Source organism: Dendrobates tinctorius, unplaced genomic scaffold (genome assembly GCF_039654945.1).
Source record: "Dendrobates tinctorius isolate UK_male_01 unplaced genomic scaffold, ASM3965494v1 ptg000051l, whole genome shotgun sequence".
NCBI lineage: Eukaryota > Metazoa > Chordata > Amphibia > Anura > Dendrobatidae > Dendrobates > Dendrobates tinctorius.
The window spans coordinates 8,279,747-8,294,029 of NW_027361719.1; the positions used below are offsets into that span (position 1 = coordinate 8,279,747).

General features: G+C 42.0%; 1 protein-coding gene across 3 annotated transcripts in view; it reads left to right on the plus strand.

Annotated features, from left to right (window-relative positions):
- SLC11A2 (solute carrier family 11 member 2) overlaps nt 1–14,283 on the plus strand; it is a 119,559-nt gene that overhangs the window by 85,095 nt on the left and 20,181 nt on the right. For 2 of the 3 annotated variants that reach the window (XM_073576750.1, XM_073576752.1), the window contains exons 15-16: nt 1,847–2,000; nt 4,404–4,457. In XM_073576750.1, the coding sequence (XP_073432851.1) occupies nt 1,847–2,000; nt 4,404–4,457 (208 nt within the window). Of the gene's footprint in view, nt 1–1,846; nt 2,001–4,403; nt 4,458–9,960; nt 9,985–14,283 lie in introns of those variants that run through there. The other variant, XM_073576751.1, reaches the window with a different exon arrangement.

Here is a 14,283-nt window from a genome sequence, read left to right on the forward strand (position 1 = left end):
GTGGTTGGGGCCCCTCAGGGTCTGATTTTGTGGTTGGGGCCCCTCAGGGTCTGATTTTGTGGTTGGGGCCCCTCAGGGTCTGATTTTGTGGTTGGGGCCCCTCAGGGTCTGATTTTGTGGTTGGGGCTCCTCAGGGTCTGATTTTGTGGTTGGGGCCCCTCTGGGTCTGATTTGGTGGGCGGGGCCCCTCTGGGTCTGATTTGGTGGGCGGGGCACTCTGGGTCTGATTTGGTGGGCAGGGCCCCTCAGAGTCCGATTTTTGTGGCCGGGGCCCTAGTTTCCGATTTTGTGGCCGGCGCCCCTCAGGGTCCAATTTTGTGGTTGGGGCCCCTCAGGGTCTGATTTTGTGGTTGGGGCCCCTCAGGGTCTGATTTTGTGGTTGGGGCCCCTCTGGGTCTGATTTTGTGGTTGGGGCCCCTCTGGGTCTGATTTTGTGGTTGGGGCCCCTCTGGGTCTGATTTGGTGGGCGGGGCCCCTCTGGGTCTGATTTGGTGGGCGGGGCCCCTCTGGGTCTGATTTGGTGGGCGGGGCCCCTCTGGGTCTGATTTGGTGGGCGGGGCCTGGGTCTGATTTGGTGGGCGGGGCCCCTCGGGGTCTAATTTGGTGGGCAGGGCCACTCGGGGTCTAATTTGGTGGGCAGGGCCACTCGGGGTCTAATTTGGTGGGCGGGGCCCTTCAGGGTCCGATTTGGTGGGCGGGGGCACTCTGGGTCTAATTTGGAGGCCAGGGTGGCTCAGCCTCCGATTTGGAACCTGGGGTCACTCAGCTTTCGATTTGGTGCGCCGGCCCTTTAAGACTCATTTCGGTGCGCCGGCCCTTTAAGAGCCAGTTTGGCTCACTGGGCTTCTAAATCCACTTTGACACACATTCTCTCTCAGGGGCATGCGTCATGTGATGAAGCTAGATTTGCATTCATGCTGTGTGGGTTTCGCTTTAAGAGCAGAAATTATCTGGCAGAAACTGTGTCCTGGTGGGGTCATGCATAGTTCGTAGGCGTTGGCATAGTAACTGGGTCTGCCTGCGCATATCAATGAGCTTAACTGCCATTTGAATCGCCTCAGGGCATGTTTTGACTGTGGCAACATTTACCCATTGAAAAGCATTGAGGAAAATGTTTTTTTTTCAAACGCAAATTGTGCAAAAACTACAAATCCGATCGACACGAACATTACTTAGCACACCACTCGTGGACGCTGGCTTCGAAACGACACCTCAACGGAGTCTGTGCGTGTAGTGGTTCGGGCCGCATTAATTGCGGAAAATCAACTGAATAATAATTAGAAGAAGCAGAAAAAGAAGAATAAGTTAGCAGCGTTTCTTCAAAGCACTATAATAAAATATAAGAAATCGGATTACAATATGGTGCTTGAACCTAGAAGGTTCAAGCACTATAAGACTTGACACAATCAAGCTAACAACGAAGAAGACCCTGCTGGACCTATCTAGGCTTGCACAAGATTGATCTTTCTACAGAGCGTTCATTCATTAAGTCATCATTCCTCAAGATCAAGCTGAAGGCAGTTAAATAATATAATATATTGCTTTGTGCAGATCAACCTATATGTCCATCCTTAATGTGTACTACTGCAGCATTTTTTTTAATCTTGTACACTTTATACACTTACAATTTTGCTCTGTGAGGTGTAAAGCCTGGCTTTAGTATATATGTGTATATACGTGTGTGTGTGTGTATATATTTATTTTTGTTTTATAGGCTTTATCTTCCATTTTCTTAAACATAATGAAAACAATGTCCATGAGTTTTGCTTCAGATTTTTTTTTTCATAAATATTTCTTTCTGATCTTGCTCCATACTGATCATTTGATGACACTTTTCTGTCTACAGGGGGTGGAAGATTGCTGGCGGTGTCCTTATACTTCTAGTGTGCAGCATAAACATATACTTTGTGGTGGTGTACGTGTCTTCTCTTGGTCACATAGCATTTTATGTGGGAGCCGCCGTCTTGTCCGTTGCCTATCTATGTTTTGTGGGATATTTGGTAAGTGTGGTATTACTACTTCATCATATGACCTTTTGCCTTTTAATCGTACGTTATTTTCTGTGATTTATCAAAATGTGATGATGAGAGCGAATCTAATCCTTCTGTGTTGTGCATGATGTTTAGTGCAGACCGCCGTGGGTGGGGGCAAGGTGATTGTATTCATCTGCATGTCTTTACTTATTGACACTTAAAAATCAGTATAGATGAGAATAAGTGTCAGTAGGTAAAGAATACATTCACCTTCTGTGTAGCATTTGAGGTCTCCGAAAGGCAGAGTAAGGGGTTCGTAGTAAAGGGATGACTGACTTAGTTTTTCACTGTCATTTTAACCCCTTCATGACTGGGTAGGTTTCTGTTTTTGCGTTTTTTGTTTTCCCTCCACATTTATTTATTTCCTGTCGGCATGACCATACTATGGCTTGTTTATTTGCTGGGCGAGTTGTAGTATGGAATGATACTATTTTACCCATACAGTGTACTGTAAAAAAAAAACAGGAAAAAAAATTAAAAGTAGAGTAAAACTAATTAAACTAATATATTTATTTTTTTTTAAAATTTTGTTGTTGATTCTGTGGGAAAAAAAATTACATCTCAATTTTATTCTTCAGGTCGGTACAATTACAGCAATATGTATGTTTTTTTTTTTTTTTAATATAATTTAGTTGTTAAAAAAAACTCAGAACTATTGTAATTTTAAAAAAAATTGTTGCCATTTCTGCAGACTATTTTTCCATGGATAGAGCAAAGGGTTTGATTTTTTTTTTGCATTTTTTTTTTTTTTCCAAGCTAACATTTTTATTGATACCAGTTTGAGGTACATAACAATGTTTTTCTCGCTTTTTTTTTTTGTGTGTGTGTGAAGTGCGGGTACCATGAAAGCAGTGATCCTGGGTTTTCATTTTTTTAATTTTCATTTTGGGCTTTTACTGTACGGTTTAAATAATTTTATATTGATGGACTTTTACGGATGTGGTGACATCAAACGTGTGGGTTTTTTTTTTTAAAGTGGGGGAGAAAAGGGGTGATTTAAATTTATTTTTTCAAGTTTTTATTGGTATATTTTTAAGTCCCCACAGGCACCTGCAGTTGTTTGAAATATTGCATGACAGTATTGCAGTATATTGTAGGATTGAAGTTCTCTTATGAAGCCCAGCAACTAACAGTCGTTCATAGGAGGACGAAACTCCGACTTTGTTTTGCTCTAGTCGGACGAGTTTCATCTGAAACTTATTTTGTTTCATTCGGGTTTCACGAAACCCGATCCGACCAAAGTCGCTCAACTCTAGTTACCAGAGACCCTTCTGTGGGGGTGTGCACTTTGATCCCTGCATAACATAGACCAATCATAAGCAGGAGTTGTCATGGAGGGGAAAGTAGAACAAAGAAGGTTAGAAGAACAGTTGTTCTCTTGTGATATTTAATGACGGTCCGCCCTGTTTTCAACCCTGATCTCTGCAACTACTGTGTAGTATAGAGCAGAACGGATTGTGCTTACACATCTAGCTGTCATCTCACAGCACGGTTAACTCTGCCGAATCCTCCTCACACAATGACTGTCATGAGAGGAAGTTTGGAATCACACTCTGCTCTACTGTACTCCTCCCCCCACACTGACTGCCCTTAGATGAAAGCTGGAGGTGTTTGTAATCACACTCAGCTGTGCTGTCCTCTACACAGTAGCTGCAGGGAGCAGTGCTGTCTATCATTACATATCACAGTAAAAGGAAGGGTCTGACTTTCTTAGGACATGTTTCTGCCCCCTGCCAAAAAAGATCTCTCCTGTGGTAACACCCATTGGACTTATCATAAATTATAATTTAAACTTTACAATCTAATATCTCTGCAAGGGAGAGCAGAAGTTAAAGAATAAAACTATGGTTATTCAGCTCTGCAGCCACTATTCCATAATGTGGGCAGTTTAATATACTAAAACTGGTGAAGGGTCCTCTTTAAATACGTTTTCCAATGATGTGTCATAAATGTCTGATAAATTTGTGTCATGGGCTGATAACTCTTCATTCTCCCCAACATTTTGGAGATAGATTTGGGGTACACTCCACCATTGCCACAAATATCTGAGACAGGAGCACTCTTTTACTGTCTGAAATGTAACGGTCCATACCCCACATGAATGGAGAGTCAATAATTTTTAGATGCCTGCATCAAACTTTGTACGCTTTATGAACCACTAAGGTAATTTCAAGACCCTGTGACTTTCTAGTAGCCGGATGAAAACCCCCACCCCTCCCCCAAAACCAAAATATTCCTAGGTACTTTGTCTTCGGATTGTTTAGGCGCCTGTCACTTGTGCAGTATCGCCGTGTATCTCCTGTTGTCACAGATTGCAGATATTGGTATATTTTTGTGTTCTAATACTGTGATTTTTCATTCTGCACACAGACGTGGCAATGTTTGGTTGCCTTGGGCGTGAAGTTCCTTGAATGTGGCCAGACGGTAAGCATCCATCAAATAATGCTTGCTGAAGATCAACCTGATTTCTCTATTAATTAAGGGAATGACGTCTATTCTGGACATGGCAAGTGGCCATCAGAGCCAGTGTGTTTCTATGGTTTACTGTGTGAACATAGCAAAATGTATGTGCAATTTGCACAGAGGATGATGTGTACGTTGTAAATCATAGCTGTATGCTTTTCTTACTCCATATTTAACACGTTCTACATAATTGTTACATGTTGAAGATCCTCCTTTGTGCTGCTATTTATGTTTTTAGTCCATCAAATATTCCGATACAATTTCCATTAAAGCATATGCACCTTACTGATAACGGACGGACACGTGCTGCATCTGACGTCCTCATTTGTGCTACATTTTTATGCTGTGGAAAATCCAGAATACATTAAGAAAGCGTTAATAATTTACTGTATCTTCACTTCTGAAGGCAATTTTATAGCAAATCCGACCACGGCCGTTCATGTGCACCAGAGCAACAGGACTGTGAGAGCCCGATTGCTGCCCATTCCCTGCCGATTACTGATATTGCTAATTTTAGGGTAGCATATAAACCGAGAGGGTGCAATCATGAAAATATTGCCGTTCTGCAGCAGCTAAGTTCAGAGAAGTAGCTCACTTTCCATACACATTAGCTGTTCCTCCTGACATTACATGCCCCGATACGCACGTATGCTCAGCTAAATAAGCATGTGTTATCAATGGGAACAGCGAAGAAGCCACTGCCAGGTGTCCATCAGCAGCTCATCTCCCACCGAGGGCAAACGACTGGGCATGTTGGAATCCAGTATACCTGATCCTTCTTTCCGTCAATACCAGCCTTTTGAACAGTGTTGTTGTCACCACTCATTAGATGGTCATTGGGTTTAGTTGGTGCCCTTTTAATGTATATGGCCACCTTAGAAGATAAGGAAACAGGGTTTTTTTTAGTGTAGTTCTACATAGGACCTAGGGTCTTTACCAAATGCGAGCGAGATGGCTGTTTTAAAGGGAAATTCTAACTTTTGTGATGAGTAAACTTTACTTGGACTTTTCAGTTACTTAGACATTTCCAGAACAGAGAGAATCTTTAAACTGTATACAGATTGCTGCGGCACTTGGATATTGAAAGACATTTGAAAGCTGTCAAGAGATTGAACACTGCGAAATTTCCCTTTAATTTGGGCTGGCATGACTGTCCCAATGGAGGCTGATGGATACGGTCATTCTCCCATTAGACTGCGGAACTACTTATACAGTATAGCTGTACCCATCACTCAGTAGTTGCACAAAGGGTATTTGCACATGACCTGAAAAAGCACTTGATCTGTGAAACACACCTATTCCTTGAAATGTAAAAACAACTTGCTGGGCATTTGTTCTTCTTGCATTTGAGCTTCTTTTAAAAACTTCAGGATTCGCAAAGAGCAAAGTGGTTAAAAGAACAAGCCTGAACATTGGCACCGCTGAATATGAGGAGGAAAAAAGCAATAAAAAAGCCCCCAGAAAAAGATGCTTTAGGTTGAAAGAAATAGGCGTGTCCTTAAAGGAAATTCCCCATGAACAAAGTTAATTTGAATCAACATTTTAATCACTAGATCTTGGAATAATAATTTCCATAATCTGATGTGTTGAAAAAAATGTTCCTGTGCTGAGACAATCCTATAAATGTGTCCCTGCTGTGTACTGTGGAATTGCTGTGTCTCACCGTACAGGAACATGGTCTGATAACACCACAGCTCCTGGGCGGGGGGGGGAGAGAGGATACAGGCAGGACAGTATAGGATCACAGCTGATTCTTTCTTTGAGGTAAAACATTGCCCTCCCCTGTTGTAATGTCTGTATACTCTCTTCCTCCCCTGCCCAGGAGCTGTGGTGTGATCAGATCATGTCCCTGTACGGTCAGACACAGCCATTACACAGTACACAGCAGGGGCACATTTATACGATTATCTCAGAACAGGAACATTTTTTTCACATCCAATTGTAGAACTTAATTTTATTCTTAGATCTGTTAATTAAAATGTAGTATGTTTGTGGGAAGACCTTCATCCTAATCTGACCTCTTTTGTGTGCACATACCCAGGGCCTGGAAACTTGAGACATAGTTCAAGATTGTTACAGCTGGGATGTCAGAAATCTCCTTAGTGGTATCGATATGTATTGAACTTGCAACATTGCAATTAAAGGGGAAAGCTAAACCTTTGTTGTGTATCATGGTGTTGAGCGAACAGTGGCGTACTCTACAGAGTAATGCGGACCCTTCTGTACCGAGTGGGAGAGCTCATAAAGTACCATCCTCAATGGCACTACTGACCTCCTTAGTGTACAGCTGATCACATTTGCTCTAACTTTCCATTTCCTGACACTTCACAGAGCTATATATTATCCGTAGGTGGCACACCTTTATATTACTGGCGCTTCTCAGAGCAAAATGCACCTTTGGCCTAATTTAACCCCTTAAGTCTTTTTACTGACCTGAGATATGAGAATAGCATCCCCATACAGGTGACAATCCAGCAGCCGTCCGCTGTACACTATAGCTGACAACTTGCTGCATCAGCCACGATCAGTGTGGACAAAGTCCATATTTGTTTAACACCTTAGATGCTGCTGTCAATAGTGACTACATCATATAAATGGTTAAGAGTGTGGCTTCTCCTTCTTTATCCCCATCGGCACACCGAGATTATGATTGTGTGGTCCTGATGTTTGCCATCGCAGTTCATGGCCAAATAGCGGCCTATTCAGAAGTTACTGACATTTATTTAGGTGGTAAAAAATAAATTTTTTCATTCCTGTTATGCCACTTTGTATTAATTCCTGAATAGCAGCTGAAGGGTTAATAAACTATCTGACAGAAGTATTCAGTATGTCAGGGGGCGCTGTTTTTAAGATGGTATCACGTTTTGGGTTTTCTAATATATAGGAGCCGTAAAGTCACTTCAAACCTGGATAGGTCTCTCAAAAAATAATTTAGTAAATTTCCATGAAAAATGACTGCTACATTTTTGAACCTCCTAAAAATGCTAACAAAATAAAACCACATTTTATAAATGGTGCTGATGTAAAGTAGACATGAGGGAAATGTTTATTAATGTTTTGCTATGGTGTGACTATCTGAATTAAAGGGCTAATCATTCAAAGTTTGAACATTTCAATTTTTTTTTTTTTTTAACATTTTTGTCAAATTTGATATGTTTTATAAATAAGCACAAAACATATTGACCTAAATTTACCATTATCCTAAGTTATAATGTGCCACGAAAAAAAACAGTCTCAAAATCACTGAAATTTTTTGAAGCGTTCCAGAGTTATCACTACATAAAGTGACACTGGTCAGATTTTTAAAATTTGGCCCTGTCACTAAGGGGTTAAAACGTGCATTTTTCTCACGTGCGAGAAAAACTGCTCAGTTATTTTGATCAGAATGTGGTCTGAATGTCATCTGTTCTCGTGAATGGAGAGAAAGAAAAAAGTTTCTCCTTTTTGACACTATGAAAAGCTGACTGCTCTTGCATTTCATCCGATCATGGTCTGTTTTTTTTTTGCACAGAGCAGTAGACTTGCATTGCCCGACCCCTGGATTGGATATGTCTCTGCAAATTTTTGTTCAGTCCTCAGAAAATCACGGATATGTGAACAGCCCTATAGACTATCACAGGTACGAGTGCCATCTGTGAAAACCACAGATGGCACTCATATGCCAAAAACGGACTGAATGAGGCCATTGTCTTCTGGTCCCCCATACACTGCCATAGGACGTCAGTCTTATTGTGGCGGTGACCGATCACAGACCCACACTGATAACTACCTTTCTAACAACCAAATGGGTAAAACTCATAAATTCAGTAATTTTGTTACCACCAAGTAGAAAGGGAAGATGGTCACTGTCAAGAAATAAAGGACTTTCTCATTGTCGCACTCACTGTTTGGCTAATGGATCCGGCGGTGCTCTACTTGTGAAAATAAGTGCAAAAAGTCCAAGGAATCAAGGACAGTGGCACTCGCCATCCATAAAAATGGTTTATTTCAAATCACCATTACAATGGATAACTTGTAAAAGCGCTTGTTACAGGGAAACCGACTAATTTGATGGCTGGTGAGTGTCACTGCTCTAGATTGGTGGAAGTTCAGGCATTCTCTTAGCTGTCCCCATAGTGCTACTGAAACGTACATATGATTGATGCTTTAGTCAGTGACTTTTATCAGTGTTCCTTAGCGTTTGTGACCTTTTGGTTAGTCATAAATAAACAGCAAATAAACTGGTCTTTTCATTGTAGCCTAATTAAAGGGATAGTTTAGTTAATAGAGGAGAAGACTGTTGTTCCAGGAACCTTATTCCTTGGTCATAGTTGGGGGTAGTTACACAGAGCCTCTCTAGATCTGGAGGACCTATCCCTGCACTACCCCGATGTGAAGAAGCGCTGTGTAATGCCAAGTTTCGAACACTTTTGGCCCACTTACAGCTGATTGCTGGGATCCTATGGGGGGCACTTGTGTTATTTTGATGATTCTTGAAGGGTACAGGGCAGTTTATTCTTTTTCGGCCATAATTTCTGATTCTGTAAACTGATTCTCATTCCAAAAACTGTTTGCTGCTGTGACAACCTTCTCTGTTTTAGAAAGTCTTTCCATAAGAGTTTTTAGAATGGAAGCAGAAATGAATGTCCACAGTAGGATAGGTTCACACCTATACAGTGCCCTCTGCTGAGCAATACCTTGAGGTTTCGTTTGCAATTCCCAAAAAGCAGGATTCTGATGGGAGCACAGATGGAGCCAGTCACTGGAATTGATCCAATGGAGTCACTGTTGACACTGTCTGGTCTCTGTCATGGCAGGATTTGTCTTTTTCCAGCATGAAAAAACATCGGCCTCAATTTATCAAAGTTTTTAAGCCAGAAATCTATAGAGTTGTCCAAAAATTGTGCGACTTTTGACGTTTTCACTCCGGTTTTTCCCATCACCACCAAAATGCTGGGGCGCAACGGGGGCGTGAGGCATACCTAATTCATGAATCACTATGGCATTCCTTATGGTAGAAATCTTACTTCAGTCCTTAACTGGAGTAAGTTTTGTGGTGAGATATATGAAATGGGGCCATTGTTTACAGAAAGGCACAAAAATGTGCCAGACCAATACTAGCAGGAGGTCCCTTCCAACTCTATGATTCTATTAGAAGCAATGGGATGAAACTGAATGGGAGGAGACACAGATTAGATATTAGAAAAAACTTGTTGACAGAGTGATCAATGAGTGGAACAGGCTGCCAAGAGAAGTTGTGAGTTCTCCTTCAATGGAAGTCTTCAAACAGAGGCTGGACAGACATCTGACTGGGATGATTTAGCGAATCCTGCTTTGAGCAGGGGGTTGGACCAGATGGCCCAGGAGGTCCCTTCCAACTCTATGCTTCTATGATTCTAAAACGGAGGCCAGAGAGTGTTCAGTTACTTTTGTCTCCATTGAAATCCTGTTTGTTTGATTTTTTTTTTCTTCTGCATTCCAATAGATACCTTGAACACTTTATCGATGTGAATTTGGCCTTATTGAGGATGGACACTAATTTTGGGCTATAAGTTCTCATGATGAGTTTTTGATGCTGCAAACTTCACTGTGCAAAAAAACACCCACAAACTCAGCGTCTTACAGTTCCATCAAAGTGGATGGGATTTGTAGAAATCTGATGCCAACTGTGATTTTTTTTTTTTTTTTTCCCCCTATGGATTTTCCGCATAGAATGCAATTCTATGTGCAAAATCTGCGCAGAGAACTCCGTGTACCCACAAGAGACATTGACATGTTGTGGAGTTCAAAAACATACCACAAGTGAGTTTACAACACACCGCAGGTCAGTTTACTCTGTGTAAACTGACCTGCGGTGTGTTTTTGAACTCCACAACATGTCAATTTCTCTTGTGGGTACACGGAGTTCTCTGTGCAGATTTTGCATATAGAATTGCATTTTATACGGAAAATCCATAGGTCAAAACCACGTTTTTAATGCATTTCTGCTATAGGTAACTGACTAAAATACACATGTGATCTGTATATGACTGTATCAATAAAGTTTTGGCAAATCCAAATACTAAAAGTAAAAAAACAAAACAGCTTAATTTAAAACGTGACACGTCAGCAAGAGACCAAAACCGCTGAGTTAGAAAGGCGATTAAAACGCAAGTAGCCTAGGTGCAGAAAATGTACAGCATCAAAAACTCTCCAAGTACTCATCGTAGGAATCTAGCCCAGAACCTGGCCGGCTCTTGCTCAGAAAATTGTTCACCCGAGAGGTGTCCTTGGGGTCAGACTTGCAAGAAATTCGGACAAGTCTCGCGCGTCAATACCTGGCACTGCCGCCGGCACTAGGATCGTAGCATTGAGCTGCATGTATTTCTGTGCAGCTGAACACTCTGATCCGAATGCCGGGTATTGGCGTGCGAGACTCGTCCGAGTTCCTCACAAGTCTGAACCCCAGTCTAAACCTCAAGGTTGTACGATTTATTTTGCAATCCTGGGAAGTGGAGCCCTATAGCCTACCTGTTTAGACTAAGCCTACTGCAAGCAACAGGTCAGAGCGGCACACTTCAGTTGTCATGTATGTTACTGTGTTTTGTCTCTGGATTTTTTTTATTTTAATGAACACTTGGGTTTTGGGGTTACAAAGCTTCCTTTTCCTGTTGACTCTCACCCCTTTAAATAAAGATATTACAGAAGGTTTTGTACAGATACCAAGGCAGGCACCCAAAGCCACAGCAAGTGTTGTGCAAGGTTTCTATTTTAATTAAAGGGTTATTCCCAAAATTGCAAATTCTCCCTTTATCCATAGGATAGAGGATAATGTTCTGATCATTGGCGGTGCCAGTGATGCAGAGAAGTGGGCTCTGCAGAGCCTTGTGTTTAATGGAGCTCCAGAAGTAGCTGTCGCTGTGTACTTGGCTTTGTCCAGCAGTCTCATAGACAATGAATGGAAGAGAGGTCCAGCATGAATTGCTGCGACCCCCAAAGATCAGCAAGTAATCCACATTCCATCGGATATAGGATAACTTACACTTTTGCGAAAACCTCTTTTAACCCCTTACCTACAATTGACGTAATATTCCGTCCATGTGACCATGGACCTAATTACCATGGACGGAATATTACGTCATCGCGATCAGCGGCGCCCACGTGGTGAGCGCCGCTGATCGCGGCCGAGTGTCAGCTAATTATCATAGCTGACACCCGGCACAATGTGTCAGGGGCGGTCACGGACCGCCCCCGACACGTTAACCCCTTGCACACCGCGATCAAACGCGATCGCGGTGTACCGGGGGTTAAAGGGAAGCATCGGCAGGGAGGGGGCTCCCTCCTTGCTTCCCTGAGCCCCCCACGGCAGCGCAATGTGCAGCGCTGCTGCGGGGGACTCCCTTCCTCCAGGCCCCCGAATCCAAGATGGCGACGGGGGCCTGAGGAAGCTGGCTTCCTCAGTGCCTGCAAAGCGCAGGCATGAGGAAGTCTGCAGCAGTGCCTGTGACAGATCGCTGATCTGTCACAGTGATCTGTGATGTGACAGATCAGCGATCTGTCACAGGACAGTGATGTCCCACCTGGGACAAGGTAATAAAGTAAAAAAAAAAAAAAAAAAAGTGTTAAAAATAATTTAAAAAAAATCGCTAAATAAATTAGTTAAAAAAAAAAAAAATATTCCCCAATAAATCCATTTTTTGAAAATAAAAAAAAAACAAAACAATAAAAGTACACATATTTGGTATCGCCGCGTCCGTAATGACCTGCCCTATAAAACTGTCCCATTAGTTAACCCCTTTAGCGAACCCCTTAAAAAATAAAAATAAAAAACGAAGCAAAAAATAATGATTTATTATCATACCACCGAACAAAAAGTGTAATAACGCGCGATCAAAAAGACGCATATAAATATCCATGGTACCGCTGAAAACGTCATCTTGTCCCGCAAAAAACGAGCCACCATACAGCATCATCCGCAAAAAAATAAAAAAGTTATAGCTCGCAGAATAAAGCGATACAAAAATAATTATTTTTTATATAAAATTGTTTTCATTGCAAAAAACCGACAAAACATAAAAAAAGACCTAAATGAGGTATCGCTGTAACCGTACTGACCCGAAGAATAAAAACGCGTTATTAATTTTACCGCACGCGGAACGGTGTAAACGCACCCCCCAAAAGAAATTCATGAAAAGCTGGTTTTTGTTCATTCTGCATCCCAAAAATCGGAATAAAAAGCGATCAAAAAATGTCATGTGCCCGAAAATGGTACCAATAAAAACGACAACTCGTCCCGCAAAAAATAAGACCTCACATGACTCGGTGGGTCAAAATATGGAAAAATTATAGCTCACAATATGTGGTGATGCAAAAACTATTTTTACAATAAAAAGTGTCTTTTAGCGTGCGACAGCCGCCAAACATAAAAACCGCCATAAATAGTAAATCAAACCCCCCGTTATCACCCCCTTAGTTAGGGAAAAATAATAAAACTAAAAGAAAATGTATTTATTTCCATTTTCCCGCTAGGGTTAGGGCTAGGGTTAGGGCTAGGGTTAGGGCTAGGGTTAAGGCTAGGGTTAGGGTTAGGGCTAGGGTTAGGGTTAGGGATAGGGTTAGGGATAGGGCTCAGATTAGGGTTAGGGGTGTGTTGAGGTTAGGGTTGGAGTTATAATTGGGGGTTTCCACTGTTTGGGCACATCAGGTGCTCTCCAAAGGCAACATGGCGTCTGATCTCAATTCCAGCCAATTCTGCGTTGAAAAAGTCAAATGGTGCTCCTTCCCTTCCAAGCTCTGCCATGTGCCCAAACAGTGTTTTACCCCCACATGTAGGGTATCAGCCTACTCAGGACAAATTACAAAACAACTTTTGGGGTCCAATTTCTCCTGTTACCCTTAGGAAAATAAAAAATTGGGGGCAAAAATATAATTTTGCGGAAAAAAATGTTTTTTTTATTTTCACGCCCAGGCGTTATAAACTTCTGTGAAGCACTTGGGGGTTCAAAGTGCTCTCCACACATCTAGATAAGCTCCGTGGGGGGTCTAGTTTCCAAAATGGGGTCACTTGTGGGGAGTTTCAATAGTTTAGGTACATCAGGGGCTCTCCAAATGCACATGACACCCGCATACCAATCCATCAAAGTCTGCATTCCAAAACGTCACTACTTCCCTTCCGAGCCCCGACGTGTGCCCATACAGTAGTTTTCTCCCACATATGAGATATCAGCGTACTCAGGACAAATTGGACAACAACTTTTGGGGTCCAATTTCTCCTGTTACCCTTAGGAAAATAAAAAATTGGGGGCAAAAATATAATTTTGCGGAAAAAAATGTTTTTTTTATTTTCACGCCCAGGCGTTATAAACTTCTGTGAAGCACTTGGGGGTTCAAAGTGCTCTCCACACATCTAGATAAGCTCCGTGGGGGGTCTAGTTTCCAAAATGGGGTCACTTGTGGGGAGTTTCAATAGTTTAGGTACATCAGGGGCTCTCCAAATGCACATGACACCCGCATACCAATCCATCAAAGTCTGCATTCCAAAACGTCACTACTTCCCTTCCGAGCCCCGACGTGTGCCCATACAGTAGTTTTCTCCCACATATGAGATATCAGCGTACTCAGGACAAATTGGACAACAACTTTTGGGGTCCAATTTCTCCTGTTACCCTTGGGAAAATAAAAAAAATGGGGACTAAAAGATGATGTTTGTTGAAAAAATACGATATTTTTATTTTCACGCCCGGTCGTTATAAACTTCTGTGAAGCACTGGGGGGTTCAAAGTGCTCACCACACATCTAGATAAGTTCATTAGGGGGTCTAGTTTCCAAA